Source organism: Mustela erminea, chromosome 6, assembly GCF_009829155.1.
Source record: "Mustela erminea isolate mMusErm1 chromosome 6, mMusErm1.Pri, whole genome shotgun sequence".
In the NCBI taxonomy this organism is placed as follows: Eukaryota; Metazoa; Chordata; class Mammalia; order Carnivora; family Mustelidae; genus Mustela; species Mustela erminea.
In genome coordinates this window covers 144,739,161-144,761,562 of record NC_045619.1, presented here as the reverse complement: position 1 = coordinate 144,761,562, position 22,402 = coordinate 144,739,161, and the positions used below count along the sequence as shown (strand labels likewise).

The following is a 22,402-nucleotide window of genomic DNA, read 5'->3' as shown; positions in this document are numbered from 1 at the left end:
GAACAGCACGGGGGTGGGAGCACCCGCCCCCCGGCACACAGGTTTCTTACAGGGCTGCCCTGTAAACGTTTCTTCTCTCCCTCGTGACTTTTTCAGCACCATTTTCTCTCCCCCGGCTGACTTTACCGTGAGAACACACTGTATAATACACAGAACACCCAAATTAGCTGCTACTGGACTGTTCATGTCCCTGGTAAGGCCTCCGGTCAACAGCGGCTCCTGGGAGCTAAGTTCTGGGGGCGTCAAAAGTCTTACATGGATTTTCGACTACACAGGGTGGGGTGCTCCTAACCCCCAAGGTGTCCAAGGGTCACGTGCAGCTCCATTCTTTGGTAGGAGCGAGGGTCAGTGGTCAGCCAGCCAGGACAGACGCAGGCTAAAAAGGCAAGAAACCCCAGTGCCCAGCGTTTCAGAGCAGAGCACTGGGGTTTGAGAACCAGCAAGGAAGGAAAACGTGTGGCTTTTGCTAGGGGCTGATGAGGCTGTGTTTACACCCCAAGAACTAGCTGGAACGTGTGGGAAGAATCGGCCAGCCTAGCTCACCGTGGACACGGTCCCGCAGCCTCAGGAAGGGCGGGCATGTGCCGCTCGCCCGCACCCTTTCTAGCCCGTGCTAGAGTCCCGCTCCCAGACGAGCACCGGGGACGGCCCCGAGCGGCTTGTGACCGCACAGCGTGCACACCGGGCTTCTCACCTTCACTCCGGCGAGCATCCCGGTTGTGGACACGCTGAAGTCGAGATAAGCGAGTGTGTCTGGGTTGGAAGGTTTGTAGATCTGGGCGGGCCGCTTCTTTGGCAAATCGTCTGCAGCAAAACAAAGGCGTTAGTATGTCTGACCCAGTGGAAAAGCAGACGGGCCCGTGCCAGTGTCTGGCAGGCCTGAGGACTGACCTGTGTCCAGGATGGGGGGCCAGGCCCTGACGTCTACGGCCGCTGCCGCCTCCCTGGACCGCAACAACTTGCAGATGAGCTGTGTCGTCATCAAGCAGGCGGAGCGACTCACCTGCGGGCAGAAAGCGCGGCTCACTCCAGTCCGCGGGGCCGTCGGGCCTCCTAGCACCTCTCTGGGTGCCGTGGGTGAGGAGTTCCTTTCTCCAGGGCTCTCCAGTCCCAGTGCACCAACAGCACCATCCCCAAGGAGCTGAAATCCTACTTCCAGAACTAGAGGGTAGAGGCCACACCACCTCCCTAGCCCTGGAGCCAGCCCAGCCCCAGGATTTCTGAGTGAGAAGTCCTGGCACTGGGGTCCTGGCAAGGGGGAGCCTGGCCCTGGAATCTGGTGGGTCAGGCCTTGCACTGGGGTCCTGGCAGAGGGGAGGCCGGCGCACCCGGGCAGGGTTACCTCCACGATCATCTTCACGGTCGGCAGCGTCGTTGCGATGTTCTGTGGGTGTGGGGGGCGGACGGTGATCGGCACGCAGCCCGCGTAGAGGCAACCGTAAAACGCCGCAATGAGGTCTATCCCTAGATAGGAGAGGACAGACGCGCTCACTCACTCGGTCGTCCCCACCAGGTTCCAGCCCGCGGCACCGAGACTGCTGGCCGCGTCTCCGCGGCCCGTGACTTGCGTTAGGCTTTGGCTGTAACTTCCCGCTGGCCTGTCCCCTCAGAGCAGCCCACAAGTGTGATTTCTGTCGTTCCGCGAAGCAATGACTTCCTTCTACAGTGACCTGTTCCGTGCAGGACTGAGTCACCGCCCGTCCCGCGAGCTACCTCAGATACGTAACAAAACATGTAGGTACAGACGCCCGCAAAATCACCTCTGATTTATGCCCTCGGTCGCTCAGCACGCACCACCGTCCCCACCAGAGGCTGTGAGCAGACGTGCGAGCCCCCCGGAACGCAGGGCCAGCGGCAGGGCCCCGCGCACGCGCCCGTCCCTCCCCGCCTCTTCACCTGGCGGGTAGACGAGAGCCACGTGGTCCCCGTCCTGCAGGTGTCCTCTCTCCGTGAGCATCACGGCGATCTTCTCGGCTCGCTTGTGCAGCTGCACGCACGTGAGCGAGCTCGCTATCGTACCCTGGGGTCGCAAGAGCAAGGGGTGAGGCGTTTCTGAACACGACAGGCCCTACCGAGAGCGTCTGCAGTTTCCCGCCAATTCCCGTACTTGAGACGCACACGCGCGTGGTCGTTCGTGTGTCTGCACGCCTGTGCCACCAGCAACGGTCAGCTTTCGCACACAGCGGCCCCCCCAGAAGACCCCGTGCCAGGAGCGGCCCCTTCCTTCCCCTTCCTGCCGTCAGCACCGAAGAGCATCTGGGTACACTGGAGTTACCAAGAACACTTCAGTTTTTACAAGGTTTTATTTATTTATCTGTCAGAGAGAGAGAACACACAAGCCGTGGCACAGGCAGACGGAGAAGCAGACTCCCCACTGAGCAGGGAGCGTGACGCGGGGCTCGGTCCCAGGATGCTGGCATCATGACCTGAGCCAAAGGCAGACAGTAGACTGACTGAGCCACCAGGTGCCCTAACAAGAAATATTCTAAAAAACAATTACTTAGGGCGCTTGGGTGGCTCAGCTGGTGAAGCGTCCAACTCTTGATTTTGGCTCAGGCCATGGTCTCAGGGTCACAGGGTGAAGCCCCGGGGAGGCATGAAGTCAGCTTGAGAGTCTCTCCCTCTCTCTGCCCCTCTGCCCGCTCACATGCTCTCACTTTCTCAAATAAATAAAATCTCTTATAAAGAAGGACTTACTTGACCTAAGAAGTAGCTAAACTAAGGAAATACATCAACCTGGTAATTCTGGGACCCCAGGGCAGTAAGAGTCAGTGAGGAATGAACAGGAAAAGTAGACAAACTGAAAATATTTTTAAGAAACACCACGTCAGAAGTCGAAAAGGTCTAAAAACAGACAAAACAAAGCCATAGTGAAAAAACAAACAGTGAAGGGAAAAACGCACTGCTGAATTCACTTTATGTAGACTTTAAATACAGAGAAACAGAAGGAAGACACATTTGGATCAAACAACACCTTAAAAGCACGGCTGCAACCTCCTGAGGTTCTACAATTATCTCAGAATCAAGAGATGAAGGAAATAAATAAAATAGGAACACTGTGCTTCACGATCAAACTCTATTTTAAAGGGACTCCCTGGGGCCCCGGGCACGGTGACAACACCGTCTGTTCCCACGGAGCAGCCAGTGGGCCAGCGGCCACGGGAAGAACAGGGGGACACCGCCATTTTCCGGGACTGCACACGTCGCGTGCGGAGAATCAAGCCCCAGGCACGAGCGGCGAGCACAGTCATGTAGGAGGAGGTAAGGCTGAGTGCACAGAAGTGACCAGACCCAGGGGTCCCTTGCGAATGGGAAGGGGCACTCCAGTAACAGGGCTGCTCGGGGAACACAGGAGAAGTCCTGGTAATATGGCCTGTGTGTTAGAAACACCTGCTTGGGGTGGGGGGCGGGGACTGTCACCGTCAGGATGCAAACCCCAACACTCCATGTTTGCCAGAATCACCCACAAACTAACAGACTGTTGTGTCAAGCTCGAGGAAGCAACATGTTCCCCTCGCCAATGTGGAAGCGATGCCCAGGCCACAGGGGGTCGCCCTCAGGCTCCGGCCCCTTCCCTCCGGCTGGGACTGGTCTCTCCTGTGGGGCACGGGGGCCGCTTACACTTCTGTGACGGGAACCCTCTCATTGCCCATGTTTCCGTGCACTGTCTCTCTTCTAAGAAAGGTTAAAATGCCACCCACGGCAGAGCACGGTAATGCTGGGTAAACACGGAGACCGGAGGCTGCCGCGGGAGACACAGCCAAATCCTGAGAGCTCAGAGCCGCCGACACCAGCCACTCCCTGACGTCCACTCCTGGAGACCGCCACAGTGCGCTGGAGCCAAAGGAACAGCTCCTGGACCCAAACGTCCCTCAGGCAGTTCAAAATGAAAACGGGCACAGCTGATGGGGGCCCGGGCCCGGCCCCAGCCGCACGCTGGCAGAGGTGGGGACCGCCCCGTCCCCCCACCCTGGGGACAGCCGGCACGCCCTGCTGACTGCCTGGCGGGGACAGGCCTGTGGCTGGCGGACGACAGCACGCCACAGTGGACAGCAATGGCAGGAGGGCTCCTCCTCACATCCCCGCAGAACTGGCCCTGTTGTCCGTCCGGCCTGTGCCCTCTGGCTGCCAGTGCACCTGACTCATCTTGGTGGGGGCAGGTGCCCCTGCTCTGATGGTTCAGGAGGAGCTGACCTTCCCTCCAGTTTCGGGAGATCCGAGGTCAAACCCCCATCCGTGACCAGCTTTTCCGTCAGCTCAGAACCAGCAGGCGTGCACAGGTCTGGGAAGACGTGTTGGCCCGAGAGTGTGAAAATTCCCACGGACACACTTTAGAAAAGGGGAAGTTTCATTGCGGTGCTGCCCTGTATCTGTGGTGACCTCCGACACAGTTCACGAGGCTGCTGGTGGCTTTCTAGGAGAGCCCCCACCCTCCAGCAGGCCCTGAGGGCCTCACGGGTTCCGGAGTCAGCGACCGGGACAGGGCGCCCAAGCTGCCCAGAGGGGCTGTGCTGGGTCTGGGGGCGCTCGTCCATGGGGGCCAATCTGCTGCCTACTCCCTGCTCCTGCAGGCACAGGCCGACCCCCGCCTGACTCCCGGGTGGCTGCTAGCACACAGCCTCCTGCCTCCAGAGAAACACCACCGGCGTGGGCTCTGAACACCAACGAGGGGTCACAGGCCTGCGGCCCCTGAAGAGGCAGCCCATGACCCCATCAGCCCCCAAAGGAAATGGTGGGGTTTTCCCAGTAGGAGCAGAAACCACCATCCCGGAGCCATCAGGGCTGACCTCCCCTAAAGGAAGCTCCGGGGGATCCTGATGGATGCGGGGAAGGGTGTGCACCACCCAAGCCTGTCCCGAGCCCAGAACTTTCAGGGTCAAGGTCGGTGAATTTGCGCACCATTTTGAAGTTCAGCATGAAATTAAATAAGGAAGAGAAAACTCGAGGAATTAAGAAAAAGCCAAATAGGGTTTACGTTTTGAAATTCTAAAGACGTTGGTAAAGTTAAAGAAAAGGGTGAAAAAACGTGGATGAGGTTTGGTCAAAACACACCTGGTCTCCCCCAGCCTCCTTGGCCACAGAGACCGCCCCGGCCCAGGGTGCAGCCGGGGCCGCTCTGGGACCCGTGTGGGGCCGCCGCTGGGAGGAGGGGGCCGTGGCCGGAGGGTCCGGGCTGAGGTTCTGCAGGGCCAAGCCCCGCCGCACGGCGCGCGCCGCATTTGAAAACACCGCTTTCCAAGACACACGTCCTGCGTGGCCGTGGCTGAGCTAGGACCGGGCTTGCCGGGAAGTGACCAATGACAAGGCGGCGGCGGCGACCAGCAGCCCCACGGAGCAGCTGCGCGATCCGGGCCGCAGGTGGTGGGCAGGTCCACAGGCCAGTGCGGCCTGCACGGGCCCCGCCCCCCGAGGGCTCAGGCCGCGCCCCCAGGCCCACCAAACTCTGGGGAAGAAAAGCCCGCGGTGCGCACACAGCACGCTGACCCACAGGGGATCCATGCTCGACTCTCACTTCTTCCTCACCCCATCCCATCTTCTGTAACTTTTTTTTTTTTTTCCAATTTTTCCTTCCTTTTCCCCATCCAATCTTCTGCTGTCTCTAAGGAAGCGGGAGCCATTTCTGTGACTCAGTTCTCCCGGGATCCAGCCTCTAGCTACATCAGATGGCTGTGGTCATGGGGTCAGGGACCGGAACACCTACCACCTGGCTAGAGCAGCTCCGGAGGACCCAGGGTCAGGGCATCACCCCATCACCCGGGGGCCATCTGATGGCTCTGCTCCCACAGGGGCCCTGGCTCGTTGGGTGCAGCTAGAACAGCTCAGTCTCCCTCGCTGCTGGGACAGGCCCTCTATGAACACGCAGGCATCTCTCTGAGTCTGGGGGTGCGGCAGGGGTGGGTGGACGGGACGGGGACCTGCCTCTTGCTGTCTCGCCACCTGAGTTGACGGAATGCGTCATGTCATACCTACGAGGCCAGCACAGTGTCTGGGAAACTAAGCAAAGGGCATAAGCACTGGAGCAGATGTCCCCCTCCCAGGGGGCAGAGGACGGTCCTCCCTCTGGGTCATCACTCTGCACGGGCTACTGGAAATCTCTGGAGGACCACGGAGAGGACACAGAGGAAAAACAGTCTCCAGGACAATTAGGAACAACAGGCAATGTCCGAGAAAGCGATTAGAGGGGAATCTGCAGAGCTGAGGGCCGCGAGCACGGCAGCCGTGTCAGGAAGGCGGGGCAAGCAGGTCCGTTCTGTACCTAGAGGCTGAGGACGGAGCGAATGCAGGTAAGAGGAGAGCAGGGGAGGCACGTTTCAGGGGCTCAGGCAACTGCACAGACCCTCCGGAGCCCAGATGCAGCGCCTCCCGTCGCCATGTGCCTGGGAGCACGGGAGAGTAAGTACCAGGAACACTGGGCCCAGGGCGGACGCCGCGACGGAGGCCAGGGTGGCAGAAGCGCTTTCTCAGACTCTTCCTGGGGGACGCCTTGGGCAGATTCAAGGACCGAGTGACCCACTGGGTCAACTCGGCACCCACAGCTACTCGAGACAGTTGGGACGTCTGTGGTAAAGACCAGAGGTTGCTTCCGGGAGCTGCATCCCACGGAAACTGGTCTGATAACTGGATGTCCAGACGTGAAACCCAGTTGTGTGGTTGGTACCGCCTTTCACTTGTCTGAGCAATGACTGTACATGGCAGGAGGTGGATTTGCACACCCAGATCTTGATCTTTTATGATTCTTAGTGGCTGTAACCTCCTCCAATCTTACATACCCACACCTGTCAGGAAGAACCAAGTTTAAAATCTACTTGTCGGGCTTACTTCCACAGCAAAAAAAAGTTAAGTGTATCAAGACTTCCACATTTGATTTGTATTGTTAATAGTCTTTGCTTCCATACTGAAGGTCTCATGCTTAAGGTCCCCTGCAGAATGGTACTGGATAAGCTCACTTTTCCAACGGGGAACGGCAGCGCACACCTTCATCGCGCTTGTGAGACAGAAGCGGTTTTCTTCCTTAAGAATGAAAGTCTACAGTGAAAGCCTCACTTTCTACTCACAAAGAAGTAGTTTACCGACAAAAGTAAACACAAAAATGTGCCATAGGTCTGAACTGTTCCCTGTTTTTTGGGGGATATATCGGCCCCCAGAATTGCTAAAATCGTGTGCAAAGGCAACAAATAAATGAGAAGACCGTCACGGAACACTGGAGGGAAGGGATGAGTGGGAAGAGGAGAAAGCTGCCCCAGAGTCGCATGCAATGGGCCTCACCCTACAGTTGAGCAGCGTGTACAGGACGTGGTCGGGGGTGGTCTGCGCCCTCCACTGCAGGACCTCCGACAGGAAGAGGAACTGGAACAAAGCACAGGCGTTAGCGTCAGGCTGTCTGAACAGACCGTGCCCGCACAGACACCCTGTGCGGCTCAGAGCAGCGCACTTCCCCGCAGGGAACGAGGACAGCCCTGTCGAGCCAAACGGGGAGACTGAGCCAGCGCCCATGGGGCTTTCCTGGATGACGTGGAAGGCACTGTGCCCGACTTGGACGCGCCCGGGCAGTGGCGCTGTGCCTGGTCAGGGACGTCTCCTGCCATCTGCCCAGGCTGGGAGACCTGCATTCCCCTTACAGACAGAGCCGCCAGCACAGAAAATCCCTTCTCCTGGGCTTCCAGAAGAGGGTGGTTTCTGGGGGCCACAACGGCACAATCAGTTCGACCCTGCTCTTGTAACGGGTTCTCTTCTATTGGCTATTTCAGAACGCTCACTCCCCGAGGTCGGTCAACAGCACTGCCAACCACACAGACTGGATGCATCCCACAGACTCGGGCTCTAGCGAGAAAAGACCAGCCCACCTCGTCATAAGAAACACGCAGATACCCCTTAATCCACTTCATTAACAGAAACGACCTGTGACGTGGGGACATGGTGACCAAGTGCTTTCAGTGATCGTTAATTCTGCTTGTTACCAAACTGGCAGTATTTTAAATGCTTGATTCTGTGACATTTGCTGGTAGCTCACACAGACTGGAGCCATTGTCCGGTGACTCGTCGGAGTCCCCACATCTGAGACGTTGTGACGGGGAGACAAGCCGATGCTGTGTAAGGTGGGTGTGGCACCGTATTTCTCCTGCAGCCCCTACGGACATGTTAAGGATGCCTGGTTCCCCAGCCGGGGTTGTGAATTTACATTTTCCTGAGTTCCAACAATTACAAGACTGAAGCCCTGCAGCCAGGTTTCTGTGAGGCTGTCTGGGCATGAAATCAGAGCTCGCAGGACGGTGAAAAACACGTGCCAGGGGACACTAGGACAGGACAGACATCCAGATGCTGGCCCCAAGCCTCTGCTCGCCCGTCTGTGCACCCCAACAGACAGAGCCCCCTTGGGGGAATGATACGGTGCGTCTGCTGGATGGACAGGCCCGAAGCAAGAGGCCGGCCGCACACAAGGACCGGCAGACAGTGACACAGCTGCTTGGGGGCACGGGGTTCAGAGAGCTGCCCAGCCTCGCGCTCACCTTGCGGGCCTGGTCATTGTCTTCGATCTGGCCCAGGTCCCTGCCGCTGGCCTGTGCGATCCTCTTCCCAGACACCAGGTTCCCCACCATCACAGAGGCGGGGCCGATTTCTAGAAAGAACACGGGGAAACAGGTGAACTTACGACAGCACCTCCCACCGTGGCGTAGCGCCCGCCCTGGGGAAACCCCTCCAAAGGTCACGCTCTGAGCAAGTCTCATTAGAACAGGGCTTCCAGGGCATCCCAACAACGGCACTGACAGCAAACTCCAAGGTCTCTATCACAGGTTGGAAATAAGCTTTCGCGAATCCTGCTGCCTCTATTCTCGCGCTGGGGGGTTGCTGGGATCTATCTGGGTTAGCGTCTCTGAGCAACGGCAGCAGAGAAGGAATGAACACAGACGCATCTCGCTGCCAGCCATCTGGGCTCCGGACCACAGGTGTGGCGCTGGCCCGAGTTGCCGCGGCGGCCGTCTGAGGGACCACGGACACAGAGTGCTCCGCAGGTTTTATAAACACGTCCTGTAACACTGCCGAGGGCTCAGTCACGGCCACTGTCCGTCTCCCGGACGGCATGCTCTGGGCTCTCTGCCAGGCCCGCGGAGAGGCAGACGGCGGAGCCAAGAGGCTCCCGTCCAAAGTTCCTCGGACAACACCGTTATGGACTTGATGACCAGCGCTCTTTTCACGGGAGAAAGGCAGATACAGTCCGCTCTGATAGCTTTCTTTTCTTTTTCAAAGAAAAAGTTTCTTAAAGAGCTGCAGAAACTGAAAATTCCTAACTACAAGAAACTGCAGGCACCCTCTATGTTTCTCAGGGCGCTACCACTCACTGTTTTCATCACACACGAATGCGCGTGGAGGGGGGAGGGCTCGCGGTTTTAGGGGACCGTGCCGTCGCGTGAGTGCGCGAGAGCAGGAGGCGGGGGGGCAGGCACGGACGGGACGGACCGCGAAGGAGGCAGCAGAGACAACCAAGACGCCGGTCCCCACTGAATAAACTTCTTACTAAACCTTTACCAAAGGTCGACCTACAGGCTTCTAAGTCGGGGCATCGGTGCACGTGTTATCGCACACAGAGAGCTGCGTGTCCCCAGCTCAAGAAGTCTAGATGTGGGCAGAGGTGTGCGGCCAGTGGCTGCAGGCAGCCCGGCCTCCGGCGCGCCCTGGGGAGATGGGCAGGGCTGCCAGCCCCGTCCTCCTCCGCGCACACGCGGCCGCCCGGACCTGGGCTGTCAGGAACTATGTGCAACCTCAGAGCAAAGCAGGAGAAGCCCGGGGCTTCCAGGCGGGACCGAAACTGGGACCAGCCCCGGACACAGGTTTCCAGGCTCCTCCCGTGGGCTTCCTCATGTGAGGCCATGTCTGGGAGCCCCGATGCCGGGTTCCGTGTCGCCGCAGAACACGCCTTACAGATTCTGCTCCCCTATGTCTGATTTGTCGTGAGCTCTTCTCTTGGCTCGTAATAAAGAAATTCTGGAGGAGGAAGGGTGTTTCCACAGTTAAGAGAATGAGAAGCAAGTGCGGCAGGCTGACGCGTGCACAGTGACCGTTGCTGCTGTGTGGACGGAGCCCCATCGACCGGCCCTGTGCTCCGTGGCTCGGGATCTGTGGGTGAAGCATCCTCGGGGACCACGGAGGCGGGGACCGTCTCGGGACTCCACTCTGGCCTAGGCTGACCGGAAGTATTCTCCGTGATTCTGTGAAGAATTCAAGCGAGGGGAGCAGTACTCCTCCGGGCCAGGCGGGCGGTACCTCCTTCCTCGACCTTTGCTGCTGCCGGAGTTGTCTGGATGCGAAGCTCAGACCTCACGTCTCTCCCCAGCATGGACTTAAGAAAGCTCCTCTTCCAAGCATGGCTGGGAGACAGGTGCCTTCCTATGGCATTTTCTTGTAAAATTTGTGCCCTACCCAAACTGAGGCTCTCCCGGCCTTGCCGAATGAGGTCGGCGTGTGCGCGAGACACCCTGCCACACTTGGCTGCCACGCGATTTGAAGCCCGGAGCAGGGCTCCTTCTGGGGAACGCAGGGCCTGGCAGCTGCTCCTCCCTTTCCCCTCCCCTGTGGCCCTCCCGCGGCTCTGATACAATGTATCCCGGGGCCTGCTAACCGCAGCCCTGTGGTTTCCCCTAGGGGTTTATAATACTGTTGCTGGCCCCACTGGTGGGTTAAAGGTACTTTTAACACTTGCGCTCAGTTAAGATACTCAGTACATGTATTGTCAGCGGAGAAAATGAATTCATCTGGTAAAAGGGGCAACTGGCTTGTCTACAGTTTATCTGCATTTTAGGGGCTCTGATTGAAGCCTCTAGCAACACCCTCAAGGAAAAACAGCCTTACTAACTGTCTGCTTGGGCTCTGCGTGCTTGTTCCCAGTGTGTCTCTTCCAAGGGAGCCTCAGAAACCACCTGGTCCAACTCCCTCTCTGCGCTCTGGGAAACTGAGGCTTCGGGGAAATGTACCCGTCAGGTCCATTACAGGTCGTCAGCCAAGGGAGGAAAGTAGACCAGCACCTCTCAGCTGCCGAGTATTTGTTAAAAAGTTTTTTTCAGACTAAGCATTACATAAACTTTCAATATTTAACCAGAAAGATAAGACACCAGATATTGTTAAAAAACGGTTTCCTTAAATCGAATCACACAAAGCTTCAGTCCTTCACCCCGCAGCAGCTGCGGTCGGTGAACAACCCAGCCCCCTCCCCCCGCAGCCGCTGTGCTCGCTCCCCCAGGAAGCAGCCTGTCCTCTGTGCTCCGACTCTGCTCTCCGGGCAGAGCGCCGGGGCCTCTTCCCTCAGCCCTGACATCTGGCAGGGACCCAGCAGCTCCAGAAACTACCATGCATTTGCCAACCATCGCCCCCTGTAAACATCTGTCCTGAGTTTACAAACGATGACCCGTGGGAGTCACATGAGCTTTTCCGCTCCCGGGACCACTGGTGGCCGGGCTCTGGGGCTGCGGTGTGTGACGATGAATGGAAGTGAGCAGGGGACTGGGCCAGGGCAGTCAGCTCTGCTCCAAGTGTGCACAAGGACACCACAAGGGTCCCCCACTAGCTCCGAGGGTGCACAAGGACACCTCCAGGGGCCCCGCCACCACCGTCCAGTCCACTCCCAGACGCCCCCTCCCAGACGGAGCCTCTGCTCCCGCCCTCCCGCAGCTGCTCCTGCTCTGACACAACAGGTGACAAAAGAGGTGGCTCTTCATCCCTTCGATACGCCCACGGAAGGGCGATACTGTGTGTTGTGGGGACTCTCCACGTGAAGCCGTGCGCGCACTGAATTTAAAGAAATGGATACTTCGTCAGCTACGACTTTACGGTTTCCTGCAGGAAAGCTATAAAGCAATGACCGAGAGGAAAGAGAAGTGAGGAGGGTATTTAGTTCAGGGAACCCAGAATGGAAGGGACCCGGGGACAGCACGGCAATCAGATGGAAACCGCAGAGCTGTCTGCCCCGAAAGCGACTGTACATGTTTCTGGAGAATCCACGCTTCACAGGAGAGAAAACGCTGCCCTTTCCAGCCGCCGCGTGACCGTGTCCGCATCACAGAGACGGCAGCAAGGGACGAAGCCGACCTCGGCTCTACATGGGAGGTGTCCCCGCCCCACGGCACCAGCACCCTCACCTCAACCACACAGGCCCACCCGCTCCCTCCTCCAGCCCCACGTCGGGGTGCGGGCCTCAGTCCCTGTGTTCCCACCAAGTGGGCTGCACCCCACGGCGACCCAGCCGCCTCTGCCGACTCCGCGAACTCAGCCCCGTGGCCACGCCGGACATGGCTGAACACCGCTGCCGGGTCCCTCCCTGACCCTGTCGTTTGTGGAGTGGAGACAGGACAGTGCCTGCCGCAGGGGCTCCGTGAGAAGGAGTTCATGTGTGCGACACGCGGAAATGATGGCCGCCACGCCGGAAGCTCCCGCTGTTGTTCCAGAACACAGCCGCCACCCGTGCCCAGCCACTTCTATGTGGCCCCCCAGAGGCCCTGGGAGCCCCGTCCGCGTGCAGGCGTTAGAGCTGTGGCTCCACCTTCCACAGGCTTGCGATGGGGTCCCTCTCACTGATAACCGTGTGCAACCGCGAGGAGCACGATCGATCAGTTGTTAGGAAGACAAAGTCAGACAACGGGTAATTACAGACCCCCAAACCACAAGGTGTGGACACACAGTTACTCTTAGAACCGTGACACAATAGCACGCTCCAAGCAGCTTCCCACACCTCTGCGGCTCTGACCCCTGAATCAGCCGCAGGGGACCCGTGTAACTGTAACGTGCGCACAGGCAAGGCAGGCTGCGGGGCTCCCCGGCCAGACCAACGGTCGGCACTTCCTCCAGGAAAGCGGGGGCTCCTTCCCAAAGGCCCCCACCAGCCCGCCCCCCTGCACACCGTGCCGTCCCAGCAGGGCCCTTGCTTCGCACCCTGGGCCGGGCAGGGTCACGCCCTGGGCGCGCGCAGACCAGGAAAGGGACCCCACGGCACCTGCTTCCTGAGAGCCGCTCGGGCTCCGCACCACCCTCCAGCCCGTGAGCTCTACCTGGTTGCTTCTGTCGAGGTTTAGGCAAGTTTGTGACACAGGTATGGGGGCACATCAGGACATTGCAGGGGTGAAGTGAGCCCTCCAGGAAGAGCTGCTTCGTTTCTGACAGGTGGATCCCGCCGAGTGGGGTTTTGGGGAGGGTGTTCGCTGGAACCAAGGCCAGGCAGTAAACCCCAACTTGATGGATGCTGTCAATTGCCTGGAAAGTCACGGGAGAGGGAACCACGTGAGCACAGGTACTGCAGACGGACATGAAGCAAACATGCAGACTGAGTGCTGTCTGCCCCGTGTGCGTGCGGCGTCGACGCCAAGAGAAGGGCTGTCTCTCCAAACCGTGCACGTCGGCTAACCGTACGTGGGATAGGAACACCGCGCGCCCCGAGAAAGGAACCTGAGCAAGGAAATACAACCTCAAGATGAGAGGAAACCCGGTCGCTTGTGACGCCCCCAAGTGCACGGAGGCGGCCAGGTGTGCAGACCCCGGATCCCGACTCTCTGTCTGCTCAGTTACTTTCCAAGCAGGCAGTTACATTTCCCGGTCGATGCCCTTTCTGATGTGGCAAAGGAGGGTCAGGGAGCACAGGGCACCGTTGCTGGGGGCGGCCACAGCCTGACAGACGGGGGGCGGGCCGGCCGTGGGAAGAGCTACCTGGAGAACCCTGCTCATCCACTGGAAGCTGTCCTCCTCCGTGGAGTCCGGCCTCTGCTCGGCCACGATCACGATCCTCTCGTCATGCAGGACAGTCACCGAGAACACAGCAATCCTGCGGGCACAGAGAGGGCCGTGTGTGGTGGGCACGCGCGGGACACGCGCTGGCAAGGATGCTTCTGTGGTCAGGGGCAGGCAGCCTCGGCTCCAGAGCGGGAACCGTGCGGAGAGTGGCCCGCAGTTCCCGCCGCGGCCGCTGCGGCAGGGGCAGGGGGGCACCTACCCTGCAGGATGTGCCTGCCGGGCCCCGAGATGGGGGAAGCCCCGCAAGCCGCACATGGGGTTTGCTCCTGTGAGGTCGCATTCCGCACGTCAGCATTCCATTAGGGACGGGCGGGTTTCTGCCCACGTGCCTGTCTCACTCGGCCGACGCAGCCTTGTGGGGTCTGACCCCAGAGCAGCCCCCGCACCCTGGAGCCTGCACTGTGACAAGGAGCGCGGGCCCCAGCACCCCAGTGTCTACCACCTCTACTCCCGTCGGCCTGACAAGCGGAAATAAGACTCGAAAGCAGTTCAAGATTTCCTTCAAATTAGCCAAACACGCAGGAGCTGACATCCTGAACTTAACACGTAGCGTGCAAGCCGGCAGGGAAGGGGCGCGTCGGGGACTCCGTCTCCCTGTACAGGCTGCGGCTCGACGGTGATCTTTCCGTCTTTCTAGATGATCTGCACCCAGACGAATATTTGGTTCTTTTCTTTGTGTATTTACTTAAAAAAATTGGCTTTTTAAATAAATGTTTTTACTGGGACGCCTGGGTGGCTCAGTTGGTTGGACGACTGCCTTCGGCTCAGGTCATGATCCCAGAGTCCCGGGATCGAGTCCCGCATCGGGCTCCCAGCTCCATGGGGAGTCTGCTTCTCCCTCTGACCTTCTCCTCACTCATGCTCTCTCTCACTGTCTCTCTCTCAAATACATAAATAAAATCTTTAAAAAAAAAATTAAAAAAAAATAAATGTTTTTACTTCACATAGGAGGGAGGTGATGAAAGCTCAGGTCTAGGGCTCAGGATACTCCTATGAAACTAGACTCTCGGAACTATTTGGCATGTCAGGGGTCACCGCATCCCATCGGCTTAAGGAATTTGTGCATTTTTATATAAAAAGCACCGTGTGCAAATCACTGAGTGCTGAGTTCCCGGAGGGCACACCCACCTTCCCCTGTAGACGAATTTCATGGGCTCCACGGCCAGCGCTGTGGCCACGATGTCGTCCGCATTGTGTCTGCGCCCGCTGACCACCATGAGTCCGTCCATCTTGCCCACCACGAAGACGAGCCCCCCGGGGCCGACGAAGCCCAGTAGGCCCGTCCTGACGAAGGGGTACTCGCCGACAGGGGCCCCCGAGCTCGTCACGGGAAACACCTGCGGACACATGAGCTGTGAGCATGGGGGGGGCGCCCACCGTCCCCGTCTCCCTGGAGCCAGGCCGACCAGCCATAGTCTGGCGGTGACGCCTTGCAGAAAGCAGTGTCCCCGTCCCCCGCCCCTACTGTCCCCCTCTGCCCGCAGGCAGGCCGCCCACCGGCTTCCTTCCAGGGCTTCTGAACCCAAGAAGGGCTAGGTGACGATTGTCTAAGGAACAGTAATCGGTTCTTCTGTTTTAAATCCACAGCATCGAACTGATAAACGGAAAACTGAGAACGCGTTTTACAGGTTGTCAAAGGACCCATGTTCATCAGTGTGTCCTTATCCGGACATGAGAAAGGAAGCAAATCGTGGGGCGCGGAGTCCACGCCCGGTCCTCAGAGCCTGTGGGGGCGCCGCAGAGCCGGGGAGGGTTCTAGGTGGACTCCGTCTGGCCGGGCTTCAGGGACATTTTGGAAACTCAAGTCCACAGTCCACCAAGACGCGTGCACCAGGCGGCACGTTACGGTGTGTTCTGAATGGAAGAGACGGGTCCCCGGACGCCCCCGTCTCCCATGCGTGAGGTCCTCTGCGTGCACCCCTCCAAGGGTACCACCTGCGCAGGTGAGGTCAGCTCCGGGACACGGCGGATGGGTGCGAGTGTACCGTGACCCGCGGGCGAGCGAGGCCTGTGTGGACTTGAACCGTGAGCCACACACGCTGGAGACATCGTGCACACGCACGCAGTGGCTCCTGCCAACGTGCGTGTGTTCACACCTGGCCATGGCAGGGAGGCCGTGGGGGCCCCGGTGAGACCAGGACGGGTGTGCCCGGCCCCCGACCTGCGGTGTCTTGGCAGCACTTAGTAAACGGGCAAACCTGGGAACAGCGATATACACAGAAGACCCTTTGCAAAGAAACGATTCTTGCCCTTTCCCAACATTGGCTACAGAGTGAGAAATGCTGAGAAGTCAAATTTACTGAAAATTATATAACTGGCAGCAAAAAGTGAGACCATTTTAGTTACAATGAACACGTTCCATCCAGACACTGCCAGCTCGTTCGCGTCTGCGCACCTGCAGGCCCCCGGAAGGAGCCCCGCGAGCCTACCTCGAAGGTGTTCTTGGTCATGCCCGAGAGGCCGTAGTAGGACGTGCCCGTCGCGATGGCGCACACGCAGAGCTCCCCGATCTCATCCGTTCTACAGAGCTGAGGGATTCCGTCTGGCTTCACAGCACACATAATGGCTGAAAGCAAGACCGGACGCACGGGTCATGATAGAGCGGGGGACAGAGAGCAAGGGAGACAGACGGACAGGCTGGGACAGAAGCCGAGGGAGACAGACAGATAGGGACGGAGGTGAGGGGGACAGAGAGACAGAAACAGGGACTGAGGAATGGGGGCGCAGAGACAGCGTCTGGAACACGGGTGTGTATCCAAGGGGGCCGGGCACGCATGGTCCCTGCAGCACGTCCTGAATTTTCCCGTAATAGAAGAACATCCAGTCCTGTTGCTGTGACGTTAGTGACTAACTGAACAGGTGAATCACAGTTAAGGGGAGTGACTTCCGCTCACAGACGCGGAGGACGTGTGGCGGACGCCCCGGGTCCCCGGCTGCCCATGGCGCTTCTGTACCGCACACACCCCAGCTCCCAGCACAGAGCTCGAGTCCGTCTGGGCCCGGAGCCAGCGTTCCAGGAGGTGGGGTGTGTGTCCAGTGACAGCTGGCGCCGCCCTGGCCGCTCGCAGGTGCGTCTGTGGCACAGGTCCTCGACTTTTAGAAACAGGCTCTTCCGCTACGAGCGAGCGCGGCTGCTCCCCCAGGGCCCCCCAACAGGGCTCTCACACGGTCTGCTGCTAGGCTGGGTGCCGGCCTGGCCCAGCATGTGGGGAGGGCTGTGGGGGGCGGCGGGGCCCATGGCACCCCCAGGGAGGGCGACAGTGAGGTCCCAGCGCGACGGGGCAGAGAGGCCTCCCGTGTTCCCTGAGGCCGCTTTACCACAGACCTTCGCAACTCGCAGCTGGAAGCGTCGCGACCGCATTCACGGTGGACGGCCCGGGGACGCCGGGTAGGAAGGCCGGGGCCCACAGACAAGCCAGCGGCCACAGCCGGGGCTCCCACCTCAGCGCCCCCGGCTGTCTGCAGCCCGGCCCACACTCACCACCAGGCATCACGAGGCCGACGTCCTGCACGGTGAGCACAGACAGCTTCTCCTCCGAGTCCACGCGGATGACGCCGTAGGTCAGGCCGTGCATGGAGAGGACGCCCCGGCCCGGGGGCTGGTTGCTGTCGTCCGTGGGCCTAGAAGAGCAGTTCTGTCTGAACACGTGGAAGCAAACAGGCCACACAAGGACATGCGGCGAGGCTGCCAGCCACGATGGGGTCCCACGGACTCCTGAGTGCAGACCGAATGTCCTGCCGCCCCACGGTCTAGCTCGCCGGGGAAGGCTTCTGCCATGTCCACAGGATGTCACTACCCCTACCTCTGGGTTTCCAGAGCAGTTTAAAACACCTTAGTGGTGTGAAGACCTGCGGTCAGAAAGGAACACCACCTGACTCCTTCCCGCTCTGTCCGGGCCAGATTTTCCAGGGTGGGAAGTGGCTAGCGGGAGAACGGGTCTCGGAGAAGAGTCGGCAGCAGGGAGCAGAGTCGGTGGAGACTCCCGCTGCTCCTGCCGTGAGTCGGATGTACGCCGTGGGCCAGAATCTGGAATGAGAGTCCCACTACGTGCCGGACAACAAGTTCTTGGGGAAGGTTCTGGCTGAGAGGCGTTCTGTAGGGCGGCGGAGGCCCCGGGGAAGAAGCAGTGTCGCTGCCTCTGTCTCCTCCGTGGCCCACAGGCCCCACATGTCCGCTCACTCCGCGCCAGCCCCTCCCATTCCTCCGGACCCAGACCTCTCCTGCCTGGGCCTTCCGCACCTGCTCCTGCTCCTGTCCCCGCAGGGTTCGAGCAGCAGCAGCAAACCCGTGGGTTCCTCTCAGTGCCCTCCGCGGCCGCTCAGATGCGCAAGGACTCCATGAAGCAGACACCCCAACTCCCACCTGCACGGCACGCACCGGGCCCGTCAGTCGCAGCCTCCTGAGGGCAAGTGGGTCTCCCTCGGTCCACTGCTGCACCCCTTCCCCCGGAGAGGCAGTCTGTCGACTACAGAGTCGTGAAAGATTTCCAAGGTCAGGGATTTTATCCCTGTAGCTAAAGACCCTTGCCTGTGAGCTGAGCGAAGTGAGAAAGCGGTTTGGGTGAGCACCAGCCTGCCGCTGTAACAACGCACTCGCGCGACATCGCTTTAGAATCTAAAAGCTGGAGGACAAATACAAGTTTGCTGTTTGACTTAAAACAGTATCGAGATTTGTAACGAACCTAAAAACATAAATAAGGAAACATAAAAGTTAAACTGTGCAGAAGGAAGTCTTATTTGAATCAAGAAACTGGTGTTTTTAGAAAAGAAGCCTATGCCGTAAGTCAATAATTTCTCAAAAAAAATAGTAATAATAAAAAGGAAGCGTAGGAGAGTCTGGAAACTGAACTGTTACATCCGCTAAGCATCAAGAACAAGGAACTAAGCAGACACAGAAGAAGACTCTGCCTAAGCTAGAAGGTCCCCGGGCAGCGACCTGGAAAAGAGCCCCGGACACTGCAGGCTCAACTGCTCTGTAAAGCGAAAGGAGGAGCCCCACGGGAGCCCTGTGCTGCCAGGACTCCTGACCCCGTGCTTCTGTCCTCGGCAGAACGCGACGTGACAGTCAGGAACTGAAAGGCTCAGTACCCGCTGTGCGTTGTGTCCCCAAAACCTGTGGCCGGTCCTGGTCCAGGGACACCGACTATGACCTTATTAGTATGAAAGGGCCTTTGCAGAGGCCATTGGTTGAGACGAGGTCATACGGGATAGAGTGGGCACAACCCAAAGACTTCAGGGAGCAGGAGACACGGATGGTATGAGACACGGTGGCCACGGGGCGCTGCGTCTCCAGCCACGGAGCCACCGACGGGCACCAGCAGTGGGAGGACCTGGTGCAGATGCTCTGCCAGAGCCTCTGGGAGCCCCCGCCCGGCAGATGCCCCAAGACCCGAGACAACATTGTCCCCATTCCCACGCCCCCAGCACAAGGCAGTTACGACAGCCCTGGACACGGACACACCACACAACAGGCCTCAAAGGTGTGCGCACGCAGCTGCAGAAGGCACAGAGGCAGAATTCAGGAGTGGCCGGGAGCAAGGGGTCGGCGGCCACCGAGACCAGCCGCCCACAAGCGCTGGGAGCGACAGGCGCCCATGAGAGTCACGGATGCACGTCCTGTCCTCGTGGTGACGGCACCTGCTTCCCTACATTCCAGAACAGCAAGTGGGAAGCGAGACTCTGGCGGCCCAGTTCTGGACTGCATTTGCTGAGAGGGTCGTCAGTCGTGTTTACAAACCGACACCACAGAAACAAGGACTCCGCCGCATTACTCCGACCTGCTGCTTTGCACTCATCTGACAGAGTCCCTCGCGGGTCACAGAAAACTCCAAGCCCGGACTCTCTCCTCTGCGGACAAAGGACACTTAAACAGTTGGAAGAGAAGCACGCGAGTCCCTGGGACACGGTCCTGGGCTCGCAGGTCACCCCGCCGACAAGGTCCCCCAGTCCCAGGTGGCAGCGTTCCTGCTCCGCAAGCAGCCCAGCCCCTCCCGCCCGAGCTCCACGCGGCCCCCGCCTCTCCGTGGCCAGCGCCCCACGCTCCGCGCACACGGGCTCAGCACGGCGCACGCCCGCCTGCCCCACCCTCTACCTTACAGACCAGGAACCAAGGCACGGGTATGTGAACCTGGTCGTCTGCGCCCCCGGGGGGCTCGGAGGGACCCAGACCGACAGCACAGCCCGTGTCCCGACGCAGACGCCAGCCCGTCCCCTCTCCCCACAGCACACTCTCCTTTTGGGGAAACTTCAGAGCCAACGCTGTGCGTGAAACACAAGGACGGCATGAGGCTCCGGGAGTCCCAGCAAGAGCGCCTGTGTGTGCTCAGCTCAGCCCGTGCCCCCGCCTCTCGGGCAGCCACCACCGGAGAGCCTCCGGCGCTTCCGCACGCACTGCAACAGGAGCCGCACAAACACGTCTGTACCCAGAGAACGGCGGCTCCCCAACAAGCACGTTCGTCTCGTCCTGCTCTCTCCCCGGCAGAGCTCGCAGGGCCTCCCGTGTATGCGTGTGTGACCCCTGGGGGACGCAGAGCGCACCCGTCCACCGCCCTGTCCTAGCTGCGGGCGTGTTCGGTGACACGCGGTCGCGCCTCTTATTCCACTGGTGTGTAATCGGCAATACTGCGGCAGGTTCCCTCTAGAGAAGCAGCGACGTTTAGAACGCGAACGACACCGGAGCAGCCGCCCAGACATGCCCCTTCCCACGAGGAGTATCGCCTTCTGATTTACCGTGCGTGCGGCGCGGTCCCATGCCGGACGCGGCCGTAATACTTCACGTGCCAAGGCTGCTCCCGGCAGCCCCGGGAGGGAGGCCAGACCATCCTGCCTGCTTACGGGCGGAGAGAACGGGGCGGGGCGGCCCCAGGCCCAACGGAGGGGCAGACCCAGGCGGCAAGCTCACTCTGGCCTCCAACCCTGTGCATCTGCCCTTGGGGAAGGCCACTTCCCGGCAGTCCTGCCTCCGCACACCCAGACCAACACCGTCCTCAACCCTAAGACGGCTCCTGGCTTGCTGGGTCCAGGCCATCTGTCGCTGCTGGCTGGGTCTGTGTCCCCTCGGTTCTTAACCACCCCAGCCTGTCTTTCTCTCCATTAACACCTTCCTAGGAAATTAAAAGTCCCAGTAGATTAAACCAGGTGAGAGTGAGAACGTGACCCTGTGAGCAGAATTCCCAGAGATTTCAAAAAGCTGTGTTTCATGATCAGACCCGGGAAGCTGAGCCAGGGTCGGGGGAGCCTGGCCCTCCCGTCAGCCTCAGGGTTCAAGGCCGCGACGGAAGCTCCGGTGTCGCGGAAGCGGGAACATCCCGGCAACTCTCCGGGCGCACAGAGTCTTCGTGCTCAGGAATACGGCAGGAGGGTAACACGCAGCTGTGTGTGGCTCACCCTGCAATCACAGCAAACTGCAGGATGGCCCAACTTAACACACGGAGGACAGAGGTGCACACCAGCCCGGCCATGGGAACGCTCCCGACGGCCAGGGGCTTCACCGGGATAGCGCGCACACCTGTCGCTTACCTGTCATGTGTGTCCCACCTGGATAAACACTAGACAACCCTCAGGTGGTCACGCTCTGTGACACCTGAGATGTATGTCCTCAAAGTCTCAGGGAACACACCTGCACTTTGCCACCCCCGGCCGCGCTCACAACCACACCAAGGGGAAAGAAACGCAGGGAAGGAAGGGGTAAGGCATCTGGACGACCTCCCTTCCCGGGGGTTTATGGAGAAGCGGCCCCCGCATCTCCAAGGCTTCAGCCCCACGGCCTCTCCCTGAAGCCTTCTGCAAGCACAGCGGTGAAGATCCTTCCCTGGGTCCCTCGGACGGAGGCAACCTCCAGCTCCAGAGACGGTCGACTCAGAAACACCCAGAGAGCAAAGAGAGTGAAGCCTCAGGAGAGAGCCGCTCCTCTGCCGACACCAGGACTTGCTACAACATTTCTGCATTCACAGCCCGTTGTCACAGAACACACACGCCCAAGCACACACGATGTCGCCGCAGTAACACTGACGTGAGCCGACGCCTGAGTTCTCCCATGAGTCATGCAGAGGCTCTACGTGTACAGACTCACGTGCCGTTCACGTGGCCATGACGTGGCCTGGCACTCACGCCCCCCACGGACACGGACTCTGAGGCCTGAAGGGAGGCACTGTGCCACGCTACACAGCAGACTCTGAAATCCACTGGGTGCTGTGCTGGGCTCACTGGACACAGAGCATACGGAGCCATCGGTGCCCACGTGGGGTGCACACACCGCTGGACACACGGTCTGGATGCACACGCCAGCTGCACACACAGGTTGTGCACGGGCATCAGAGCGCCTCCTGGAACACAGCTCCCTGCGGAAGATGCTGCTACGCTGTGGGCCATCTGCGTGTGTCAGCGAGGGACCACCTTCCGGCCACTGACCAGTGAGGTCCTCCTTTGTGGACAGAGGGCATCCCTCGTGGGGGAGCGGCCCTGCTGTGCATGTCTGGCCCTGCCATCCGCAGTGGACGTTCTTCTGCAGACGCGCGTGAGCTCACGTACTGCAGCGGCCGCCCCGAGAAAATAACAGCGGCAGGTGGAAATGCCCTGTGAAGGGTGCGGAGCCACGGACTCTGCGGGGGTTATTTCTGTTTTAATGGAAATA

The 22,402-nt window shown here is 59.6% G+C and overlaps 1 protein-coding gene across 6 annotated transcripts in view; it reads right to left on the bottom strand.

The window, feature by feature from the left end:
• The window catches only part of DIP2C (disco interacting protein 2 homolog C), a 348,933-nt gene that overhangs the window by 63,673 nt on the left and 262,858 nt on the right, over nt 1-22,402 (bottom strand). For all 6 annotated transcript variants that reach the window (XM_032349895.1, XM_032349898.1, XM_032349894.1 and 3 more), the window contains 11 exons: nt 17,252-17,391; nt 16,200-16,336; nt 14,899-15,107; nt 13,687-13,801; nt 13,035-13,236; nt 8,508-8,617; nt 7,267-7,347; nt 1,897-2,020; nt 1,343-1,464; nt 892-1,003; nt 695-804 (listed from right to left, as the gene is read on the bottom strand). In XM_032349895.1, coding sequence (XP_032205786.1) covers nt 695-804; nt 892-1,003; nt 1,343-1,464; nt 1,897-2,020; nt 7,267-7,347; nt 8,508-8,617; nt 13,035-13,236; nt 13,687-13,801; nt 14,899-15,107; nt 16,200-16,336; nt 17,252-17,391 — 1,462 coding nt within the window. The remainder of the gene's footprint in view (nt 1-694; nt 805-891; nt 1,004-1,342; nt 1,465-1,896; nt 2,021-7,266; nt 7,348-8,507; nt 8,618-13,034; nt 13,237-13,686; nt 13,802-14,898; nt 15,108-16,199; nt 16,337-17,251; nt 17,392-22,402) is intronic.